Source organism: Aphidius gifuensis, linkage group LG1 (genome assembly GCF_014905175.1).
Source record: "Aphidius gifuensis isolate YNYX2018 linkage group LG1, ASM1490517v1, whole genome shotgun sequence".
NCBI lineage: Eukaryota > Metazoa > Arthropoda > Insecta > Hymenoptera > Braconidae > Aphidius > Aphidius gifuensis.
This window is the reverse complement of record NC_057788.1, coordinates 17,896,339-17,920,689: the sequence shown is the minus strand read 5'-3', so window position 1 is coordinate 17,920,689 and position 24,351 is coordinate 17,896,339. Positions and strand designations below refer to the sequence as shown.

Below are 24,351 nucleotides of genomic sequence, written 5' to 3'. Positions count from 1 at the left end.
TTTTTTTGGCTTCCAATTATTAGATGGATAACTGTTCAATGTTTATATCAAACTGAAATAAATAGAAAATTGACTTGTTGTGATTGTTTGTTATTGTCACATAGCTCGTACCACACATTATCGTAAACTGTAAAGCCTGGAATATTGCATAGAGAAATTTATCACTTTTGTCGTTGTTTCTGTTTCTAGTTTTTAGTCGGTATTACAGGGCGAAATTGCAAAACGAAAAAAAATTTTTTATTAAAGGAATGCACCCCTTGTCCTCAGCGGCCATTTTCTAGTAAATTTTTAGTGAGATATAGTGACACAAGTGCTATGGCATAGAACTTGGTCGAAAAACTATTCTAGTGGCCTCATGCCTCAAGACCATCACAGCCAATGGGACATGTTCCATTTTTTCGTGCAAGATCTTGCTGCAAGAACTTGCATCAGATTTCTATAATGTGGAGACACCGCTTATCGCAGCCAATGGGACATGTTCCATTTTTTCGTGCAAGAATTTGCATGAGATTTCTATAGTGTGGAGACACCGCTTATCGCAGCCAATGGGACATGTTCCATTTTTTCGTGCAAGAACTTGCATGAGATTTCTATAGCGTGGAGACACCGCTTAATTACTAGAATTTTGGTGGAAATCAGCCTCAAAAAGCGAAGACGCAGAATGCTTGCGGCTTGACGCAGAGCCCGCGACACTACCTTGCGTCTTTTTCGAAATAATAATCCGCCATTGTTGTTGACATATTTATTATTTGAGGGTTAGGTTGTTGCACAATATGTAAACAAATAAATATATGTCAACAACAATGGCGGATTATTATTTCGAAAAAGACGCAAGGTGGTGTCGCGGGCTCTGCGTCAATAGAGTGGGTATAAGCTTATACCCACTCTATGCGTCAAGCCCAGTGTTGGGTAGGTATGATACCGATGTATCATACAGCAGTATCATACAGTATGATACATCTCCATTATCATACGCCATTTCTATGTATCATACATTAAGAGCGCCTTTACATTTCACTTTTTAAACTATTTTACTGACGCCATTTTGCCTATCCGCCATTGTACACATATATTTGGCGCCCAAAAACAATATGTCAACATCCAACATAATATGTAATCTGAAGAATTTATTAATATTTATTAATAAATCAACTAACGAAAAATGATTGTGTGTATTTTATTTAAATAATCTCAAAAATTTCAATAAAAAAATGAGATAATAGACATGATATGTGGGCAAGGAGGGTTTTGACAGGTTCTAAGGAACATCATGAAATGCCAGGAAAAAAGATAGTTTCATTAGCTTGCAAAAAAAAAATAATAAATACAGCAATTATGAGATTATAATCACACGGATAATTTAACAGCACTCAATATCACAAATATATTTTCCCTGTCGTTCTTTATGAGGAACGTATTATATTAATCCGGGAGACCTATTTGCCAAGTTGACTTCTTTCATCATATTGGCATACTTTGATATATTCCAGGCAAACTCTTGAGTTAATTTTTTAAAGAAGTCATAATATTAACTGTTAAATTATTTTCTCGTATAATGTTTTAATTCTAATAAAATTTTTTAAATATACACGTTGATGAATTTATTTATTATTTATCGTGTAATAAAAAAAAAACAGTTTGACAGCTGTGTACAGTGGTGTGAGTGAGAGTTTAATAAATCATTTAGTTCATTTTATAAAAAAAGAGGGCAGTTTCAACTATCATACGTATGATACGTATGATACCCCGAAAATCGTCGAATTACCCATCACCACCCATCACTGCACCCGTATTCAGAGGATGTTCTCATTAGGGCTTTTTTTTTCCGATGGCGGCGCTTGTGAACTTTTTATATAGATTTTACATAGAAAAGCTTCACAAGCGCCATAAAGCACCCTAATGAAACATCCTCTGCATGAAATCCGCAAGCATTCTGCGACCTGCGTCTTCGTTTTAGAAAAGTCGCAAGACTCGCAAGTGCCTGCGTCAGTGCCGAGCGACTCACGACGCGAATGCGAATCATCCTCAAGACTATCGCTGCACCCGTATTCACGGGGCAAAATTGTTCTCATTAGAGCTTTTTTTTCCGCTGATGGCGCTTGACAAAATTTTTTTTAAGGCGTGTGGCCACTAGCATAGTTTTTCGAACAAGTTCTATGCCATAGTCCATTTATTACCAGAAACATCTAGATTATTCCCAGTTATCACTAAAAAAGTCAGTTTCTGGTAATAAATGGACTATGGCATAGAACTTGTTCGAAAAACTATGCTAGTGGCCACACGCCTTTATATAGATTTCACATAGAAAAGCTTCACAAACGCCACCATCGGAAAAAAAACGCTCTAATGAGAACATCCTCTGAATACGGGTGCATGCTGCAGCTAATGGGACATGTTCCATTTTTTCGTGCAAGATCTTGGGGCTCAAACTCACGACAAGCAACATTTCGCTTGTAAACATGGCCGCTGTTCCTACGGACCTACTGGGCATGCGCGAATCCGTGATTTCAGTATGAGCTGTGCTATTGTCACGGTTCAAAAAATAAATAAATATAACCTTATTAAAATCTCAATATTGATGTTTTGATTAAATTTTGGAGTATTTTTTAAATTCTTTTTTAATTGAATAATTTTACTCAAGGTTTTGTTTATATATTTTTTTGTGTAATGTGGTGTCATGCCCAAATGTTTTTATAATTATTTGGTTTTTATTTTTGTAGCACTACTGACAGCTGACTATTTACACTGCATATAAACACAGTGCCTCCGTGATTTAAGTCACAAGTTCGACACTATCTCACGGATTTGCGCATGCTCAGATCGCTCAGAATTATTTCGGCCATTTTTACAAGCGAAATGTTGCTTGTCGTGAGTTTGAGCCATTGGGTGCATTCCTTTAATAAAAATTTTTTTTTCGTTTTGCAGCTTCGCCCTGTAATACCGGCCAAAATTTTATAGGAAAAAGCTGTTTCTTGTAGTGGCAGTACTGGCACATGACATTATTTTTTTTGGCTTCCAATTATTAGATGGATAACTGTTCAATGTTTATATCAAACTGAAATAAATAGAAAATTGACTTGTTGTGATTGTTTGTTATTGTCACATAGCTCGTACCACACATTATCGTAAACTGTAAAGCGTGGAATATTGCATAGAGAAATTTATCACTTTTGTCGTTGTTTCTGTTTCTAGTTTTTAGTCGGTATTACAGGGCGAAATTGCAAAACGAAAAAAAAATTTTTATTAAAGGAATGCACCCCTTGCTGCAAGAACTTGCATGAGATTTCTATAGCGTGGAGACACCGCTTAACTGTCGATTACAAAACCGCACCCGTATTCACAGGGCATTACAATTTAGGGCTTTTTTCATCCACCGGTGACGCTCGTGGAGCTTTTATATGTAAAATCTATATAAAAAAAAATTTATAAGCGCCATCAGTGGCAAAAAAAAGCTCTAAATTGTATAAAATTTGCCCTGTGAATACGGGTGCCGGCCCTATAGCGTAGAGAGTAGAGACACCGCTTTAGTTCACTTTGGGGTCACCACCGGTCAAAGTACTTGTGTCCGATATTGGCCAAAAAAATACCGAGTACCGGTATATCGGGGGAAAAAAATACCGAATAGTTGGGTACTCGGCATACCGAGTAGATGCTCGTGTCTTCTAGTCTTCTTGCGCTCAATATCGAAGACCACTACTCTAAAGGCGTGTGGCCACTAGCATAGTTTTTCGAACAAGTTCTATGCCATAGTCCATTTATTACCAGAAACAACTGACTTTTTCAGTGATAACTGGGAATAATCTAGATGTTTCTGGTAATAAATGGACTATGGCAATGGCATAGAACTTGTTCGAAAAACTATGATAGTGGCCACACGCCTTAATCGACAATTTCGACATTAAACTTTTAAAGAGATTTAATTACTAGGCTGAATGAAAAATATCTAAATTCGTTGTATTCATATCAATATGGGTCAAGTTATCAGTCAATTAGTTATATTAGAAAACTGTAACTTTATTTTGACAAGTGTGATAGTTGGATTTTTTGCCATAGGCTTGTTTTCATTATGGAAAAATCTACTATGGCTATTTGTTTTCATACTGTTAACAATATCTTGTTTTTTTGTTGGTCCTTCTGTTGTGATGTTGATCCATGTCGCCTTGTCAACTTTGCACCAAACTGGCGGTGGATCAGAAAAGACAGTAGCTGAAATTGAGGCATTTAGTAAACTACTTATGGTACATAGAAAAAATAATTTCTTCACTTTATTAGTTATACAAAAATAAAATTCCATGATTGAATTATCCATTATCCCATTTCCATTATTTGTCTGTTACAGAGTGGATTTGAAAAAAAACTATCAAAAGAAAATCACAAACCATTAAAATACCCAATGATATTATCACGTCCAGTTGATGCAGCTCTTCAAAACTTACTTGAACTTGCATTTCGTGACTTCATCAACACTTGGTTGAATGATTTGGCTTTATATCCTGAAGAAATAACTGAAAAAATCAAGCAAGATATTTGGGGATCTCTTGAAAGTCTCTATGAACGTTTTTCCAGAATCGACTTAACTAAACTAATTGCCTGCAGCATCGTCAACAAAGTAATATTTCATTTTGAAAAAATTCGTCTTGCACAGTCAACGGCCGGTGAAGGTGACAATCCAAATTTCATTCTGTCCTCTCACCTGACCTCCAAGGAAAAAGAACTTAATTTTTTACGTAAAGTATCAGAAGTTTTTGTTTTATTTTTTTTACCAAGAAGCTATTCATTATCGCCAACAAAATATCTTCTTCGTGAAATTATAGCATGTAAAATTTTGAAGCCCGCTATTGATTTGATAACAGATCCTGACTATATAAATCAAAAAATTTTAGTTTATATTGAACAGCAAAAGTTGACTGCAGCAATGCATCGTAAAACTTATGAATATGCTGAGTCGTTTGAAGATTTTGTCAGAACAATTAAAAATACAAATGATATTGAAATTTTAAAACACATCAAATACAATATTGTTACGGAAATAATGCAAGCAACGACGATTCAAAATGTCAAAAGGTCCCAGGGTCTAGATCCTGAGAGTAATACACTTGGAAGATCTGATGTAGATCAAGCGAATAAATTAAAACGTTATATAAGCCAATTAACATACGCTAAAGAAACGTGTGAGAACCATATGCGAACACTTGGTTGGGATGGGTTCTCAATCGACTGTGATATTATTGATCCAACAGCGACTAATGATACAAAAATTTTATCGCTACAAGCTGTTCTCGAGAATGTTATTGGCCGTAAATATCTTTCTCAATTTCTTGAACAAGTTGCATGCCATGATTTACTTGGTTACTATGCTGCTGTCCAAGAATTGAAAAGTGCTGATAAATCAAATTGGCATCAGCTCGGTGCTGAAATTTTTTATACTTACATCAAATCAACAACAGCTGAAATAAAAGTTGATAAAAATGTAAGAAAACGAATTGAGGCATTTTTACTTGGTGACAAAGGTCCAGATATTTTTTACGAAATCCAAGATGATGTTGTCAAAACGTTGGAGGAAAAATATTATACTTCATTTCTAGTCAGTGAACAATATAACAGAATGTTGAAGGAATTATCAAATATAGTTGATGGTGAATATTTTAAATTAATGTATTATAATATCTTATATGATAAATGATGATTGAATTATTAATTTCTAGGTACATCAGATGATCGTCGAAATTCAGATGGTGCTATTCTCGAATCAGCGACGCTTTTAGTTGGTGAACACTCGAATTATGCGCGTAGTAAACTTGATCAATTGCAAGAAAAATTGAGTAATAAAATGCAAGCCCTCCAAGCTTTAAAATCATCATTGAAACCTGAAAGTCGAGTACTAAGTGTTTTGGCAAAAGAAGTTGAATGGCTTCAGGGTGAAAAAAGACAGCTTGAAGCACATTTAACACACACAGAAATGTGGTCAAAGCATCTAGGTCGGTGGCGAGCTGATGTACAAAGTGCTGAAATACCTGACAATGGTGATCCACCACAATTTATTCTTGTTGTCCACATGGTAGAAGATGAAACAAGCCCAGATGGCATCACTACGGGGTGGGTTGTCTTTCGAACATTGCCAGAATTCCAAGAAGTTCATAGGAAACTTCGTCAACTGTGCTCAAGTGTTAAAAACCTTGAATTACCTTCTCAACCACTTAAATTCTTCGGCAAAACTGATAAAAATTCATTGGACAAAGCAAAATTACAAACTCAAAAATATTTAAATTTTGTTTTAAAGGATGATAAATTAAATCAGAGTGAGGCTTTATATGCATTTTTGAGTCCAAGTTCAGAACATCTAAAACACACTTCAACATCACCTAAAAAATCGAGATTTTCATTTTCAACATTGTTTAAAACTAATTCTGGAACGAGTGTTGATTCAAAAGAAAAAGATGATGAAGACGATTATTCACTACTGGTTGATGACAATGAAAATGGTAAAACAGTTCCAGAAGGATATCTAGGCACTGGTAAAGACGCAATAGCTGAACCACTCTACGCCTTCTTGGGTGAAATTTTTGATTTACGTGGGGTTTTTCGCTGGGTTAGAAGATCACTTATAACATTTGTTCAAATAACATATGGACGAACAATTAATAGACAAATTAGAGACATGGTTAGTTGGGTTTTTTCTGAAGCGATGCTTCATTATTATATTCAACTTTTTACTAAATCGTGGTGGCCAAATGGACAACTCGCATTGAGTCCACCGTCGAAGACAGACGAGGGTAAATTGAAAACTCGGGGTGAAGCTAGAAAACAATTTTTAGATAATTTGCCCGAAGTTCTTACTAGCCTTGTTGGAGTTGAAAGTGCGCAAAGAGGAGCAACTAAAGTTTTTGACACACTTCAAAATGTCAATCTCAATAAACAGCTATTTTACGTGAGTTTAAAAATTTAGTGATAGATTATAATATTTCCATTTTTTTATTTATATCTGTTTTTTATTTTATCATAAATTTTTCAGGATGTTATTACAGTATTAATGTATGAAGTATTCCCTGAGCTTGATCAGATATCAAAACACAACAAGTCTAATAGAAAGCTAGTCATATAATATAAACATGTTCAAAGTTAACTACAGGATTACTATTTACTAATATTATATTATGTGTAACATATGATAAAACTAAAATTTGATAAGGACAAAAATAAACCAAAGAAAAAAGTTAAAGTATCGTACTCTTATATGAAAAAAACACAATTATTATTGAGTAGAGCTGGTTTTATACCACAAATTCAAAAAAAAATATATGACCAAAAAATTTGAATAATGTTCGTTCAGATCTAATTAGCCTGGGGTTGATGGAATCAGAATAAACTATATGGATTCTTTTGGTGTTTTTTTGGAGAATATTGGAGTGAAGTTAATTTTCTTTGGGAGTTAATAGTTGAATTAATAATAATTAATTGATATTTGGAGGCGCAGGCAGCCTGGATTTATTGAATTTTCAACTTTTTTAAGTTTTTTTTTTTTAGATGGGAGATATTTCTTTGGAGAAAAATAATATGCAAAAATCCCATTGGGAGTTTTTCAATTTATTAAAAAATATTATAACTTCAATTGTTGCTATGCGCTGATTAATCATTTCGGTCCATTGCGCATCCCTACTCCCGAATCCACCCCCCAAATATTTGATGCACTCTATTACCACTGAAATATAATAAAACTGGAAGCCGAACTTAGTGTCGCCGAGAGAGAGATTCAATGGATGGGCTTTTGTCCTTGTCGGTACAGTCACGTCAACTAAAGTTGGTTGAGACTGTACTGAAATCAGTGTTGGGTAGGTATGATACCGGTGTATCATACAGCAGTATCATACACTGTATCATACAGTATGATACATCTCCATTATCATACACCATGTATCATACATTAAAAGCGCCTCTACATTTCACTTTTTAAACTATTTTACTGACGCCATTTTGCCTATCCGCCATTATACACATATTTGGCGCCCAAAAACAATATGTCAACATCCAACATAATAAGTAATCTCAAGAATTTATTAATATTCATTAATAAATCGACTAACGGAAAATGATTGTGTGTATTTTATTTGAATAATCTCAAAAATTACAATAAAAAAAAAGATAGTCAAGTTCCCCAAGGTGCACCCTGAGTGTTCCGTAGGATTTTTTATTTTTTTTCTTGCTGTTTACAAAAATATTGTAAAAAAACAGTTTGTGACACTACATATCGTTAAATAAAAAAAAAAATAAACGACCGAAAAATTTGAAAAAAATATCATAGAGTCTACAGACGAAGCGTCGTCGATTAAAACATTGCCGGAATTGATCGGTCAATATTTGGAATTGGGCCATGTCCAAAAATGGGCATATTAAATCTAATAAGGCCCAAAAAGTAAAAAAAAATATCATGTCTGTTTTTGGAAAAAAAAAAAAAACTTAAATTTGTTTTAACATCGACTAACTCGGTTCAGCGGTTCAAAAAATATCGCGAAAAAACAATTTGTGACACTACATATCGTTGAATAAAAAAAAAAATAAACGACCGAAAAATTTGAAAAAAATATTGTAGAGTCTACAGATGAAGCGTCGTCGATTAAAACGGTGCCGGAATTGATCGGTCAATATTTGGAATTGGGCCATGTCCAAAAATGGGCATATTAAATCTAATAAGGCCCAAAAAGTAAAAAAAAATATCATGTCTGTTTTTGGAAAAAAAAAACCTAAATTTGTTTTAACATCGACTAACTCGGTTCAGCGGTTCAAAAAATATCGCGAAAAAACAATTTGTGACACTACATATCGTTGAGTAAAAAAATAAACGACCGAAAAATTAAAAAAAAATTTCGTAGAGTCTACAGATGAAGCGTCGTCGATTAAAACATTATCGGAATTGATCCGTCAATATTTGGAATTGGGCCATGTCCAAAAATGGGCATATTAAATCCAATAAGGCCCCGAAATTGGAAATAAATATGACCATTGCTTTTGGCCAAAAAAAATAAAGAGAATGAGCACCTCACAAGCCAATTCGATTCTGCAGTCCGATTCACAGGGCAAATTTTTTACAATTTAGGGCTATTTTTTGCCGCTGATGGCGCTTGTAAAATTTTTTTCATATAGATTTTACATACAAAAGCTTCACAAGCGCCGCCAGTGGAGGAAAAAAGCCCTAAATTGTAATGCCCTGTGAATTGGACTGCAGGACTTCTCGTTTTATCTCAAAATAACAAAAAGTCACAGAAAAGCGAAAACATAAGTGTCCTACGGAACACTAAAAATGAGATAATAGACATGATATGTGGGCAAGGAGGGTTTTGACAAGTTCTACGGAACATCATGAAATGCCAAGAAAAAAGATAGGTTCATTAGCTTGCAAAAAAAAAATAATAAATACAGTAATTATGAGATTATAATCACACAGATAATTCAACTCAATAATCACTCAATATCACAAATATATTTTCCCTGTCGTTCTTCATGAGAAACGTATTATATTAATCTGGGAGACCTATTTGCCAAGTTGACCTATTTCATCATATTAGCATACTTGAATTAAAGAAGTCATAATAATAACTGTTGAATCATTTTCTCGTATAATATTTTAATTCTAATAAAATTTTTTATACACGTTGATGAATTTATTTATTATTTATCGTGTACATGGTAGAAATATACAGGTAGGTCCATGCGCATACGTTTTTTTAAGCCAATGAGAAGTGCTGACCACCGGTTGCCATATTGGCTAAAGTGGCGCGACTTTATTTAAATTATAAATTAAAATACATATTAAAGATGATCTTAATAGAAGATTAAAATAATAAAAATACATAAACACATGATTAATTATATAAAAAATAATAAATAAAATACATATTAAGCTTTGTTACATATTTTTTTTAACTAATTTTTCTTTTTTTTTTATTGTATCTTCTATAATTTGCTCATTAAAAACTTTGAGTCAAAAGTACGTACAAGTATGTACCAAACATTGTATTGCATCCAGTGCAATATTTATATTGTTCTTTTTATCCAAACTTCTAGTTTGTTAACTAAATATGTACAAATTTCTTTTATTTTTTCAAATTGTTTTTTTGTGAAAAAGTAAAAGTTCAATTTCTAATTGTTTTGCAACATCTATAAATACGTAGAATTATCAAATAATATTTTTAAAGTTTTTATTTATGATTAATGTAACTTTTAAGCATGCCATACATAAATAATTAATAGTACAATAATAATAATATGACGGACACACAGATTTACACACATGCAAACAAGATGGCCGCCAATGGTCTGCGCAGTAGATTTTTGTTTTCGTCCGTTGCATGGACATACCTGTATATTTCTACCATGATCGTGTAATAAAATAAAAAGTTTGACAGCTGTGTACAGTGGTGTGAGTGAGAGTTTGATAAATCATTTAGTTCATTTTATAAAAAAAGAGGGCACTTTCAACTATCATACACTTTACGTAGTATGATACGTATCATACGTATCATACGTATGATTGTATGATACCCCGAAAATCGTCGAATTACCCATCACTGGTAACTTTTATATCGTGTAGTACTAGTTTGTTTTGACGTTGACTGTACAAGATTTAATATGCGCATGCGTGAGTGAGAGGGAACACCATCCAATATATTGCTATCTCTAGCGACACTCCGTGCATTGGCTAAGCATAGGAGTTCACCTTCCAGTTTTATTATATTTCAGTGTCTATTACATGGTAGAAGTAGTATTTCTACCATGCTCTATTATATTTCATGTTCTCTATCACATTCCTGGTTTTTAAAGATTAAATTATAAAACAATAAATTTATGTTTAAGAACTTTTTTTATTTTAAATAAACATTTTGGAGTAATTATAAAAATAATGCTAGGTGCTTTCTTTCAGTGGTTTATTTTTTTTCCAATTTATTTTTGAGCATGCGTAGTTGAATGGTCTCGAGTCTTCTTGATTTAAATTAACAAAAAAAGACATCAATCCACACATTTTAATTAAGCAACATTTAAGCTAGGTTACGGACGTACAAATCAATATTAATTTTCCCACAAGTGCATCATGGTTATCAAACGATTTCAGTGATACTGCGTGCTTTGTGTGGGGAATTATCGAATGGGATAAATAAAAAACTAAACATTCTTTAATCTACTTCTTTCAACTCCATTCGCTAGATTTTTTATTCAACATAAATATTTGCTCCAGATTTGGTAGCTTTTAATATTCACTCGTCACTTCCGATGATGAGAGTTCCAGTGGGAAGTAATTTTAAATATCATAATTTCAGGTGACCTATGTTTCAAGATATTACCAGCTTATTGCTTAATCATTGCTCAGTTGTCATGTTATTTGAAATGTTTTTATATCGATTTCGAATAAATTATCTAAAAGGAGATTAAGTGGATTTTAGTCAAGACTATATAATAATAAAGTAAATACATAGTAATTTAACCAATCGCTATGATTATTATTAATTAATGTCTTCACGAAAATCCAAAAATAAATCTTATACAAAAAGAAAAAAAAAATTGAAAAGAATATATAAATCAACTATTATTTTCCCCGGTTCATAAGATCCTTTTGACGTTTTTGATTGTCCTTTAGGATTTTGCTCTTTAAATGTTCTTTGTAGTCCAAGATATTACCTTCCCACTTGGTGACCGTACCATTTTCACACACCCAAATTGCTTCAGCAACCTATAACAAAAATGATTTAAATTTATACTTTTTTTTTTCGATGAAGTATTGTTTTTTTTGTTACAAGTAAATAATAAGCCAACGTAGCGTCCATTTGGCACTTCGAACTCGTAACGAATCCTTTTTTTTAACAAGAGTATGTGACTACAATATGTAGTAATGCACTTGAAACGAAATATAATTTTAAGAAAACAACAAACATGCCTGATTAATAAGTCGGAAATCGTGAGAAACAAGAACCATGCCACCATCAAAATCGTTGATTGCATCAGCAAGTGCATCAATTGTTTCCATGTCCAAATGATTAGTAGGTTCATCCATCAACAGTAAATGTGGTACTTTCCACGCTAAGTAGGCGAACACAACACGACAACGTTGACCATCTGACAGTTGGCGAATCGGACAAACCTTAAAGATATTTGAAATAAATATATTTTTTAAAACTTCGTCATTGTAATCGAACAAGTAAAACAAAAAAGAGAAATAATAATATGAACCTGTTGACGGCCAGTTAATCCATAACGTCCAATAATTTTTCTCATTTCTTCTCTTTCCTTGATTTCTGGAAAACTTTTCATCATGTATTCAAGTGGTGATAATTCCAGATCAAGCAACTCATGCAAATGCTGATGATATCTTGCAATACGAAGATGGCTATTTTTACGTATCATGCCACTTGTTGGGAATAAATCACCATACAACAATTTAAGCAAGGTACTCTTACCAGCACCATTTGGACCAACAAGTGCCAATCTAGTATCAAGATCAATACCAAATTCTAAATCTTTATAAATCCATGGTGAATTATCATTATAGCGAAAACTAACATTTTGTACCATAATAACTGGTGGTGGTATCGTACCACATGATGGAAAATAAAAATTGAGGACTTTATCTGATGATACTTTTTCAGTTAAACCTTGAGCAACCATTTTAGCCAATGTTTTTTCTTTAGATTGTGCTTGTCTTGCTAATTTTGCAGAACCATGACCAAAACGTGCAATATAATTTTTCATATGAGCAATTTGATCTTGCTCCCAGTTATATTGTTTAGCTTGATTTTCTAATAATTCAGCACGTGTTTTAATAAATGCTTCATAATTACCAGTATAATATTTTAATTGATTTTTATCAACATGCATTATATTTGTACAAATACCATTTAGAAAATCTTGTGAGTGTGATATTATAACAAGAATTCTTTTATAAGTTTTTAATTCTTCTTCGAGCCATACACAAGCATCAAGATCAAGATGATTTGTTGGTTCGTCAAGTAGAAGTAAATGTGGTTTAACATAAAGTGCACGAGCAAGGGCAATTCTCATTCTCCAACCACCAGAAAAGTCTCTTGTTGCTGTATTTTGCATTTTTGTTGTAAAACCAAGACCATTTAATAAATGAGCAGCACGTGCTTCAGCAGTATCAGCAGACATATCATCAAGACGTTCATAAACATCCATCAATTGATCTTGTGCATCATCTTCACCACATTCAATTAATTCTTCAGCAAGTTTTTCTAAGCGTACACGTTCTTCATCAACTTCCATCACACACTCTAATGCTGTTTTACTGCTTGCAGGCATTTCGCGTGTCAAATGAAATATATCAATCGATTCTGGTATTGGTACTTCACGATTACCAAGTACTTGAAGGAGAGCCGATTTACCACAACCATTTGGACCCAGTAAACCATAACGTCTACCACAGTTCAATTCAAGTGTTGTGTCTTGAAATAATTCACAACCATGAAATGTTATTGAGAATGTAGATATTTTTATATCACGACTGCGTGGATGAGATGAAAGTGTACCAGTGCAAGAACGCGCCTCAGCATTTAATCTAGCATCTGCTTCAAGCTTTTGACATAGAGCCTCTGTTGAAAGAATATATTTAGGATTTTTATTGTATTTATAGAAATAAACAAGAATATCAATAAGTGTATTTTACCTTCTTCACTGATGGGTTCACTACCATTCCGTACGTCAGCGAGTGGGGGACACTGATCCTTACTATCCTCAGCCTTATTTTGGCTTGATACTGGTTTTTTACCACTCTGCCTTGCTTTTGCTGCATCTTTTTTTTTTTGCTGTTGCTTTTTCTTTGCGTCGGACGGCATTTTCTAAGTAGGTTATGTATTGGAAAAAATAAAAAATCAGTCTCAAAAGAATATTATGATTGTGTTCTAATTTATTGTTATGCAAATGGCAAATTAGTGTTTCGATATGTTTGATGATGAATTATTTGAAAAATATTAGAATTAGATATTGGTAATTTGTAGTGGCATTAGCACTTAGCAAGCATAGAATCTACCGACTTGAATTCTCAAAGAAACGTGTGTTGAATTTACACTAAATATGGGTGACTATTGTTGTCTTAGCAAAATTAATAAAGTTTTTTTAAAGGATATTTAATGATTTAAAATTGATCTAATAAAGTTTTTGATACTTGACATGTTTTTACCTAATCGAACGCCGTAAAGAAGAATCTAAATGGTATTAATTTATAAAAAAAAAAGTATAAAAGCTTCACGTGCACAGAGACGTGTGTACGGGCATCAAAGAGCATTAAGGTGAAACCAGCCGCGGCTAGGGATGTGCGATAGTCACCGATATATTTAATGGCCGATATTATATCGATATATATCGATATATTATCGCCGATATTTTTTGACCCCGATATATTGATATCCGATATTTTTTCTAACAAATATCGGCACCCGTATTCACAGGGCATTACAATTTAGGGCTTTTTTCATCCACCGGTGGCGCTTGTAGAGCTTTTATATGTAAAATCTATATAAAAAAAATTTTATAAGCGCCATCAGTGGCAAAAAAAAGCCCTAAATTGTATAAAATTTGCCCTGTGAATACGGGTGCGGGTATATTTTTTTCAGAAAATACTGTTGTTACCGACATAAATTTTTTTTTATTGATTATTAAAAATCGTTTAAAACAAACAAAATAACATTCGTTAAATGAATAAATGTCTAAAAAATTATTAATGTGTATTAATGACGTTATTTCGGGAAAAAATTAATGTTGCTTACCACCTAATTTCTTTGCTCACATAAATTCCTTAGCTGCTGCTTTTCCTCGGTTTTTATTTATTTATTTCACAAATAAAATTATTCCTATAATTTATTTAAATAAATTAGAAAACCAAGGACAAGCAGTAGCTAAGAAAAAGATAAAGCTAAAGAATTAATGTAGCCCAAAAAATTTTGTGGAAATTAATTCATAAAAAATTATTATTTGGCAGAATAATAATTTTTAATAAATTTATTTCTCCAGAGAAATTGACATTTGGTATAACATCCATTCCTTAGCCCTGCAAATGCCATGAGTTAATATTTTTTTTTTAAACAAATAAAAGCTATCAACAAATGGGCTAATGTTGTGAAATGTTAATTTTTTAAGAATATTAATTTCTCCAAAGAAATTAACATTTGACAACATCCATTCCTTGGCCCATTTGTTGATAGCTTTGTTTGTTAAAAAAAAAAATATTAACTCATGGCAATTGCAGGTCTAAGGAATAGATGTTACCAAATGTCAATTTCTCTGGAGAAATTAATTTATTAAAAATTATTATTCATCTTTTCTTCTACTGCTTGTCCGGTTTTTCTAAATTAATAAAAATAAATGACATGTATTTTATTTGTTAAATAAATAAATGACTAAGGACAAGCAGAGCTAAGGAAAAGATAAAAATATTTAAACAGCATCAACTGTGAATTTGTAGTTTTGATATCAAATTTCAATTCTATTAATATAATATAATAAATTAATAATAATAAGATATTAATTAAAAAAAAAAAGAAATTGTTATTTTTATTTCACGAAAAGCTATTTCTTGTAGTGGCAGTACTGGCACATGACATTATTTTTTTAAGCTTCCAATGATTGGAAGAATTACCTAAATGACTGTTCAATTGTTATATCAAACTGAAATAAATAGAAAATAGACTTGTTGTACTTGCTTGTTATTGTCACATAGGTCGTACTAGACATTAGTAAAGTCTAGGATATTGCATGGAGAATTTGATCACTTTTGTCGTTGTTTCTGTTTCTAGCTACTTGTCGGTATTACAGGGCGAAATTGCAGAGCGAAAAAAAAATTTTTATTAAAGGAATGCACCCCATGTGGAGTAAAGATTGAGTTAAAAAAATATTTTGTCTTTCTGCTGAAAATAAGAATAATTATTTATTAAATCGTATAAAATTATAGAATTAAAATTGTGTGGTTACAATATTTATTTGTCATCTATGGGTGCATTCCTTTAATAAAAATTTTTTTTTCGTTTTGCAATTTCGCCCTGTAATACCGTCTAAAAACTAGAAACAGAAACAACGACAAAAGTGATAAATTTCTCTATGCAATATTCCAGGCTTTACAGTTTACGATAATGTGTGGTACGAGCTATGTGACAACCAATCACAACAATCAATCTATTTATTTCATTTATATAATTGGAAGCCAAAAAAAATAATGTCATGTGCCAGTACTGCCACTACAAGAAACAGCTTTTTCCTATAAAATTTTGGCCGGTATTACAGGGCGAAATTGCAAAACGAAAAAAAATTTTTTATTAAAGGAATGCACCCAGGGCATTACAATTCAGGGCTTTTTTCCTTTACTCGCAGCGCTTGTGAAGCTTTTAGATGTGAAATCTATATAAAAAAATTTAACAAGTGCCATTAGCGGCAAAAAAAATCCCTAAATTGTAAAAAATTTGCCCTGTGAATTGGACTGCAGTTTTATTATTTTCGAAAGGTTTGAACAAGGTTCATCAACGGTCAACTAACAGTTAGTTCTAATTTGGTTATTTTTAGGTTTAAAAAGGGTTTGTTTTCGGTTTTTTTCGCGCCCTAGCGGAAGAGTCATTAATGACATGGGCGCTTATTCAATAGCAAATGATAGCAAGTCAATAGCAAAAAGAATTATGGATACAAAGGCTCTACATTACACTAAACATATATTAAATTGATCTACATAAATTAAGGAAAAAATTAACAATGTTCCTATCATATTATTATAGCGTGATTCGATGTCATTTCTCAATAATGATAGCGAAGAATGATGTTAAATTTTTTTAGGTTATGTCCGAGCTGTCATTCGTTGTTGTCTGAGTTTTGGTAATTTATGGAAACTTACCGCGAGAATGGAATGACATGAAACATCCACTCAATAGCTAGTCAATAGCTAGTTAATAGCAAAAAAAAAAAAAGTACAAAATACGATATTTATCATTGCTATTGTTTAATTGTTTATTATATTGTTTTTTTAAAAGTTTTTAACAACAATACATAAAATTAAAATTTTTCGTTTAAATTCGTCCAACATCTAGTCAATAGCAAGTCAACAGCAGATCAATAGCAAATTCGTAGCAACTCAATAGCTAGTCAATAGCTAGTCAATAGCAAAAAAAAAAAAAGTACAAAATACGATATTTATAATTGTTATTGTTTAATTGTTTATTATATTGTTTTTTTAAAAGTTTTCAACAACAATACATAAAATTTAAAAAAACAAATATTTTTTTTTTTCGTTTAAATTCGTCCAACATCTAGTCAATAGCAAGTCAACAGCAGATCAATAGCAAATTCGTAGCAACTCAATAGCTAGTCAATAGCTAGTTAATAGCAAAAAAAAAAAAGTACAAAATACGATATTTATCATTGTTATTGTTTATTGTTGTTGTTTAATTGTTTATTATATTGTTTTTTTAAAAGTTTTCAACAACAATACATAAAATTAAAAAAAAAAAAAATTTTTGTTTTTTTAAATTTTATGTATTGTTGTTGAAAACTTTTAAAAAAACAATATAATAAACAATTAAACAATAACAATTATAAATATCGTATTTTGTACTGCTATTGACGAGCTATTGACTAATTACTATGTGATATTGACTGCTTAATGACTAGATTGGACATTTAAACGAAAATAAAATTTTTGTTTTTAAATTTTGCATGTATTGTTGACTAAAACAATATAATAAACAATTAAACAACCAACAATAATAATAATAAACATTTTGTACTTTTTATGACGCTATTGACAGCAATTGCTGCCTTATTGATCTGCTGTTGATTGCTATTGACTAGATGTTGGACATTTAAACGAAAAAATTTTTGTTTAAATTTTATGTATTGTTAAAACTTTAAACAATATAATAAACAATTAAACAACAACAATAAACAACAATATAAATATCGTATTTTTATACTTTGCTATTGACTAGCTATTATTATATTACTAATTGCTATTGATCTGCTGTTGACTTGCTATTGACTAGATGTTGGACGAATTTAAACGAAAAAAAAAAATTTTTGTTTTTTTAAATTTTATGTATTGTTGTTAAAAACTTTTAAAAAAACAATATAATAAACAATTAAACAACAACAATAAACAATAACAATGATAAATATCGTATTTTGTACTTTTTTTTTTTTGCTATTGACTAGCTATTGACTAGCTATTGAGTTGCTACGAATTTGCTATTGATCTGCTGTTGACTTGCTATTGACTAGATGTTGGACGAATTTAAACGAAAATAAAAAATTTTTGTTTTTTTAAATTTTATGTATTGTTGTTGAAAACTTTTAAAAAAACAATATAATAAACAATTAAACAATAACAATTATAAATATCGTATTTTGTACTTTTTTTTTTTTGCTATTGACTAGCTATTGAGTTGCTACGAATTTGCTATTGATCTGCTGTTGACTTGCTATTGACTAGATGTTGGACGAATTTAAACGAAAAAAAAAAATTTTTGTTTTTTTAAATTTTATGTATTGTTGTTGAAAACTTTTAAAAAAACAATATAATAAACAATTAAACAATAACAATTATAAATATCGTATTTTGTACTTTTTTTTTTTGCTATCAACTAGCTATTGACTAGCTATTGAGTGGATGTTTCATGTCATTCCATTCTCGCGGTAAGTTTCCATAAATTACCAAAACTCAGACAACAACGAATGACAGCTCGGACATAACCTAAAAAAATTTAACATCTTTCTTCGCTATCATTATTGAGAAATGACATCGAATCACGCTATAATAATGTGATAGGAACATTGTTAATTTTTTCCTTAATTTATCCCTGGTAGAAATATTTCTCCGCCGTTACTCCGGCTTTTTCCGGCTTTCTCCGGCATTACTCCGTTTTTGGCCCATTTCCGGAGAAACTACTCCGGCATGAGGTTGGTGGCGGAGAAACTACTCCGGCATGAAATTGATGGCGGAGAAATTATTCCGGCATGAGGTTGATGGCGGAGAAATTACTCCGGCATGAGATTGGTGGTGGGAAAATTACTCCGGCATGGGATCGATGGTGGGGAAATTACTCCGGCATGAGATTGATGGCGGATAAATTTTTCCGGCATGGGATTGATGGCGGAGAAAATATTACAATTGTTATTAATAAATACTATTTTTGAGCAGACAAACTAGAAGTATTTTTCATCGGTTGAACATTTTTATAATATGACAATCTATTCTTTTGTGTTCTTTTGGTTCATGGAGAACCACATCCAACCCCGCATACACATGCTTTATAAAAAAATTGTCAAGTTCGCTCACACATTTATAATCTAATCCTCGCCGAGTCGCCGGACGGCTGCCAGAAATACCACCTCTACTGCTCACCATCGCTACTCATATACATGTGTGCGCCACTGTAGCATAGCAGGCATAGCAGTGGAAGCAACGTAGATTGTTTTTATTCATTATCTTGTTAAAAGAAAAAAGTTGTAGTGTTGTGCCCTAGTATATAAGGCAATGGAAAATCATATCAATAAACAAATAAAATAATAAAAAAAGCCATATTGTGCCCCGGGCTAATATTAAAACACTCAGAATAAATGAATTCTGCTTGGATAAATTTGTGGTTCAGCAAAATGGCAGCAGCCGACTCACCAACGGACGACAGTCTTTATCCAATTGCAGTTCTGATCGATGACTTATAAAATAAAAATTTACAAGTAAGTACAATAATTATTATTTTTCAAATATTACCAAAGTTTTTTATGTTTGAAAAAAAAAAAATAACTCGATCTTAGTCAGCAAGTGTTTGTAACAATGAGGTTATAACTGGAGCGGTTTTTTTTTATATTAATTTCATCATATCAGTTGACTTAAAATTTGTTTAAAATGTAAATATGATGAACATTTTATTTTATTACAATTAATGAATATATTTTTATTTTATAGCTGCGATTAAATTCAATCAAAAAACTTTCAACGATTGCCTTGGCACTTTGTGCTGAACATACTCGTTGTGAGTTGATACATTTTGTTCCATTGGTACAACGTTTGGCATCTGGTGATTGGTTTACGTCAAGAACATCGACATGTGGTTTAATAAGTGTATCTTATCCACGTGTAAGTACAGCAACAATAGCTGAATTAAGAAATCATTTTTGTAATTTATGTCAAGATGATACACTAATGGGGCGACGTTCAGCATCATCAAAATTGGGAGAATTTGCGAAAGTTGTTGAAATTGAGTATTTAAAATCTGATTCAATTCTAATGTTTGTTATACTTGCACGAGATGAACAAGATTCTGTTCGTTTATTAGCTGTTGATGCATGTGTTAGTATATTGTAACATTATTACAACGAGAAGATGTTGAACAACGTGTTATGCCAAAACTACGTCAATGCGTGCTGCTGATTTATCATGGCGTGTACATTATATGATTGATGATAAATTTATAGATCTTGGAAAAGCAGTTAATTATAAACATACCACATTCCGAAAATATAATTTTAGTTTTTCTGAGTCATTAAATGTGATGGTTAGTTTAAATAAATATATTTGATAAAATTGATGAACATATAACATTTCTACATTGTTTTTTAGTAATCTCATGCCGAATTAATTACTCCGGCATTAATGTTATGCCGGAGTAATTATTCTGGCATAAGATGAATGCTGAAGAAAATGCTTCGGCATAAAACTAGTGGCGGACTAATTTTTCCGACATTACTTTCATGCCGGAGTATTTACTCCGCCATCAATCTCATGGCGGAGTAATTTTTCCGCCGTCAATCTCATGCCGGAATAATTTTGTCGGCATGAAGTTAATGTCGGAAAAATGAATCCACCACTAGTTTTATGCCGGAGTTTTTTCTCCTTCACTGATCTAATGCCAGAATAATTTCTCCGGCACGAATCCTATGCCGGGATAATTCCTCCGCCATCAATCCCATGCCGGAATAATTTTGCTGGCATTAATCCCATGCCGGAACAATTTCTACGGCATGAATATCATGCCGGAATAATTTCTCCGCCATCAATTCCATGCCGGAGTAATTTTTCCGCCATCAACTTCATTCCGGAATAATTTCTACGGCATGAATCTCATGCCGGAATAATTTCTCCGCCATAAATTTCATGCCGGAGTAATTTTTCCGCCATCATCTTCATGCCGGAATAATTTTTCCGCCATCATCTTCATGCCGGAATAATTTCTTCGCCATCAACCTCATGCCGGAATAATTTCTCCGCCATCAATTTCATGCCGGAGTAATTTTTCCGCCATCAACTTTATGCCGGAATAATTTCTCCGGCACGAATCTCATGCCGGAGTAATTTCTCCGCCATCAATTCCATGCCGGAGTAATTTTTCCGCCATCAACCTCATGCCGGAGTAATTTCTCCGGAAATGGGCCAAAAACGGAGAAATGCCGGAGTAATGCCGGAGTAATATTTCCACCAGGGATGTAGATCAATTTAATATGTTTAGTGTAATGTAGAGCCAGCGTTGCCAACCATACCATAATTATGGTATGTTTACCATATTTTGATCTTCCATACCATATACCATAACGACTTTACCATATACCATAATTTAGTTTTTTCACCAAAAAATCAGAAATTTTTTTTTTTAATTACAAACATTAACATTTTTTTTTCATATTGGTAGACATACTTCCTCCTTGCTACCAATCAAGAAGACTAGAGAGATCTCTTGATTGGTCCCCAATATTTGCACACACACTTACACAGGAAGTTGATGAAAAATGTTGTAATGTGTGATGCTTTTTGGGTATATGTATAATGTGATGAGCATAAAAAATGATGGTGATGAATATTTGTATAAAAATTTATCCGAGTGTGTGTTAAATATTTTAGCACTCCCACACTCAAATGCTGATAGTGAGAGACCTTTCAGTAAAATTAATTTGGCTAAAACAAAAATAAGAAATAAATTAGCTGTACCAACAATGCGTGGAATATTATTAGCTAGTCAACATGTTCTTTCCAATGGAAATTGCATTAAATTTAAGCTATCCAAAGAAATGCTTCCACGTATGACTACAAGTACTTTGTATGATAAACCAAATATTCAAGAAAAAAAAAATTATATTGATGATAATGATGATGAGTTAATGGGAGTTTTGTTTGATACAAACTAAAAATTTTAATTTTAAAAAATTAAACAATATGCCTATATTGTTTTTTAATTAAAAATATATTTTACATTAAAGAGTACTAAAATTCATATGATGAAAATTAAAAAAAATTAATATGAAAAATGACATTATTAATAAATAAATATATTAATAAAAATAAGTAATAAATAATAATAAAAAAAATTAATTGCATGGTTTCATTTAATTTATTTCAATAAAAAATTTAAAATTTCCTTCTATACCATAATGGTGTCCATTTTACCATATTTTCCCCTACTTCATACCATATTGCTGTTTTCAGAGTTGGCAACGCTAGTAGAGCCTTTGTAATCCATAATTCTTTTTGCTATTGACTTGCTATACCGACGTGAACCTAGAACCGCCGTTCGTCTATAAAAATCGTAGGTAGGCTGATTCGACGCGTCTTGAATTGTAGTTAATTGTAGTGAAAAGTGTTTTAATTGTAGTTAAAAAAATAAGGGTTAAATAAAGGGTTAAAAGTAAACTTTTTTAAAAATAGCCTTAAGACATTGCAAATAGGTCAAAAAGCTTCGTTTGGAATTGTAGTGAAAAGGGTTTTAATTGTAGTTCAAAAAATACTTGTGAAAAATTAAAATTAAAATTTTGGAGCAAAACTCATATTAATTTTTCTAGTTATCTCTAACAGTCGTACATAGTCTCTTTAGATGCGTCCTGAATTGTAGTTAGTTGTAGTGAAAAGGATTTTAATTGTAGTTCAAAAAATAAGGAATAAATAAAGAGTTGACTTATCAACTTTTTTGAAAATAATCTTAAGACATTGCAAATAGGTCGGATAGTTTCGTTTGGAATTGTAGTTAATTGTAGTGAAAAGGGTTTTAATTGTAGTTCAAAAAATACTTATGAAAAATAAAAATAAAAATTTCAGAGCAAAACTCATATTAATATTTCTATAGTTATCTCTAAAAAATTGTACGTAGTCTTATTAGACGCGTCTTGAATTGTAGTTAATTGTAGTGGAAAAGATTTTAATTGTAGTTGAATAAATAAAGGGTACATGAAGGGTTAAAAGCAAACTTTTTCAAAAATAACCTTAGGACATTGCAAATAGTTAAAAAAGCTTCGTTTGGCATTGTAGTTAATTGTAGTGAAAAGGGTTTTAATTGTAGTTTAAAAAATAAGCAATAAATTTTGTAGAATAATTCATATTAAAATTCCTACAATTTCTTTGCCCACTATTTTTTTAACTACAATTAAAATGTTTTTTACTACAATTAACTACAATTTAAGACGCATCTAATGAGACTACGTACATTTTTTTAGAGATAACTAGAAATATTAATATGAGTTTTGCTCCGAAATTTTAATTTTTATTTTTCATAAGTATTTTTTGAACTACAATTAAAACCCTTTTCACTACAATTAACTACAATTCCAAACGAAACTATCCGACCTATTTGCAATGTCTTAAGACTATTTTCAAAAAAGTTGATAAGTCAACCCTTTATTTATTCCTTATTTTTTGAACTACAATTAAAATCCTTTTCACTACAATTAACTACAATTCAGGACGCATCTAAAGAGACTATGTACGACTGTTAGAGATAACTAGAAAAATTAATATGAGTTTTGCTCCAGAATTTTAATTTTAATTTTTCACAAGTATTTTTTGAACTACAATTAAAACCCTTTTCACTACAATTAACTACAATTCCAAACGAAGCTTTTTGACCTATTTGCAATGTCCTAAGGCTATTTTTAAAAAAGTTTACTCCCAACCCTTATTTAACTACAATTAAAACACTTTTCACTACAATTAACTACAATTCAAGACGCGTCGAATCAGCCTACCTACGATTTTTTTAGACGAACGGCGGTTCTAGGTTCACGTCGGTACTTGCTATTAATTTGCTATTGAATAAGCGCCCATGTCATTAACAAGTCGCTATCAAACTGTTGTTGAGTGTTCCGCTAGGGCGCACATTTCAACCTTGAGACGACCGTTTGATAACGGTTCATAAAGTGATGAACCGTACCGTTAGGGTAATGAATAATACACGTAAATATATGAAGTAAAACTAAACTTCTATCTTGTTTATATAGTTGTCATTTGATCATTTCGTAATTTTATTGGTTGAAAGAATCATCTGTTCGATACTTGGATATTCCAGACATTTTTAAGTTGGCACATTGAAAAATAGAGCATCCGCAATACATTTCCTT

General features: G+C 31.8%; 2 protein-coding genes and 1 pseudogene across 3 annotated transcripts; 2 read left to right on the top strand and 1 right to left on the bottom strand.

The window, feature by feature from the left end:
- Window positions 1-3,514: 3,514 nt before the first annotated feature.
- On the top strand, window positions 3,515-7,219 carry LOC122850088 (sorting nexin-25). Of its 2 annotated transcripts, XM_044149109.1 has the most exons (5): window positions 3,515-3,814; window positions 3,913-4,238; window positions 4,340-5,636; window positions 5,706-6,928; window positions 7,013-7,219. In XM_044149109.1, exons 2-5 carry the CDS (start codon window positions 3,969-3,971, stop codon window positions 7,100-7,102), a joined length of 2,880 nt encoding a protein of 959 aa, XP_044005044.1. In that variant the 5' UTR covers window positions 3,515-3,814; window positions 3,913-3,968; the 3' UTR covers window positions 7,103-7,219. The 2 variants fall into 2 exon arrangements, with proteins under 2 accessions (XP_044005044.1, XP_044005036.1); XM_044149101.1 differs by having other exon boundaries at window positions 3,515-4,238.
- A 2,965-nt stretch (window positions 7,220-10,184) lies between these two features.
- LOC122850129 (ATP-binding cassette sub-family F member 2) lies at window positions 10,185-14,314 on the bottom strand. Its single transcript, XM_044149162.1, has 5 exons — window positions 14,180-14,314; window positions 13,667-13,838; window positions 12,217-13,592; window positions 11,924-12,127; window positions 10,185-11,719 (listed from the first exon to the last, which is right to left on the bottom strand). The coding sequence occupies exons 2-5, from the start codon at window positions 13,833-13,835 to the stop codon at window positions 11,576-11,578; spliced, it is 1,893 nt and encodes a 630-aa protein (XP_044005097.1). The 5' UTR covers window positions 13,836-13,838; window positions 14,180-14,314; the 3' UTR covers window positions 10,185-11,575.
- Window positions 14,315-19,626: 5,312 nt separating this feature from the next.
- On the top strand, window positions 19,627-22,665 carry LOC122860030 (annotated as a pseudogene).
- The last annotated feature ends 1,686 nt before the right edge of the window (window positions 22,666-24,351 follow it).

What these genes read in the sequence shown, in the direction of transcription:
- LOC122850129 (XM_044149162.1), bottom strand. Translation starts at nt 13,835, where the DNA reads ATGCCGTCCGACGCAAAGAAAAAGCAACAGCAAAAAAAAAAAGATGCA. An exon ending in TGAACCCATCAGTGAAGAAG is followed by an intron (nt 13,593 to 13,666) that starts GTAAAATACACT and finishes TTCTTTCAACAG; the next exon opens with AGGCTCTATGTCAAAAGCTT. An exon ending in ATTTCCGACTTATTAATCAG is followed by an intron (nt 11,720 to 11,923) that starts GCATGTTTGTTG and finishes TTTTTGTTATAG; the next exon opens with GTTGCTGAAGCAATTTGGGT.
- LOC122850088 (XM_044149109.1), top strand. Translation starts at nt 3,969, where the DNA reads ATGGGTCAAGTTATCAGTCAATTAGTTATATTAGAAAACTGTAACTTT. An exon ending in ATTATCAAATATAGTTGATG is followed by an intron (nt 5,637 to 5,705) that starts GTGAATATTTTA and finishes ATTAATTTCTAG; the next exon opens with GTACATCAGATGATCGTCGA. An exon ending in TCAATAAACAGCTATTTTAC is followed by an intron (nt 6,929 to 7,012) that starts GTGAGTTTAAAA and finishes TAAATTTTTCAG; the next exon opens with GATGTTATTACAGTATTAAT.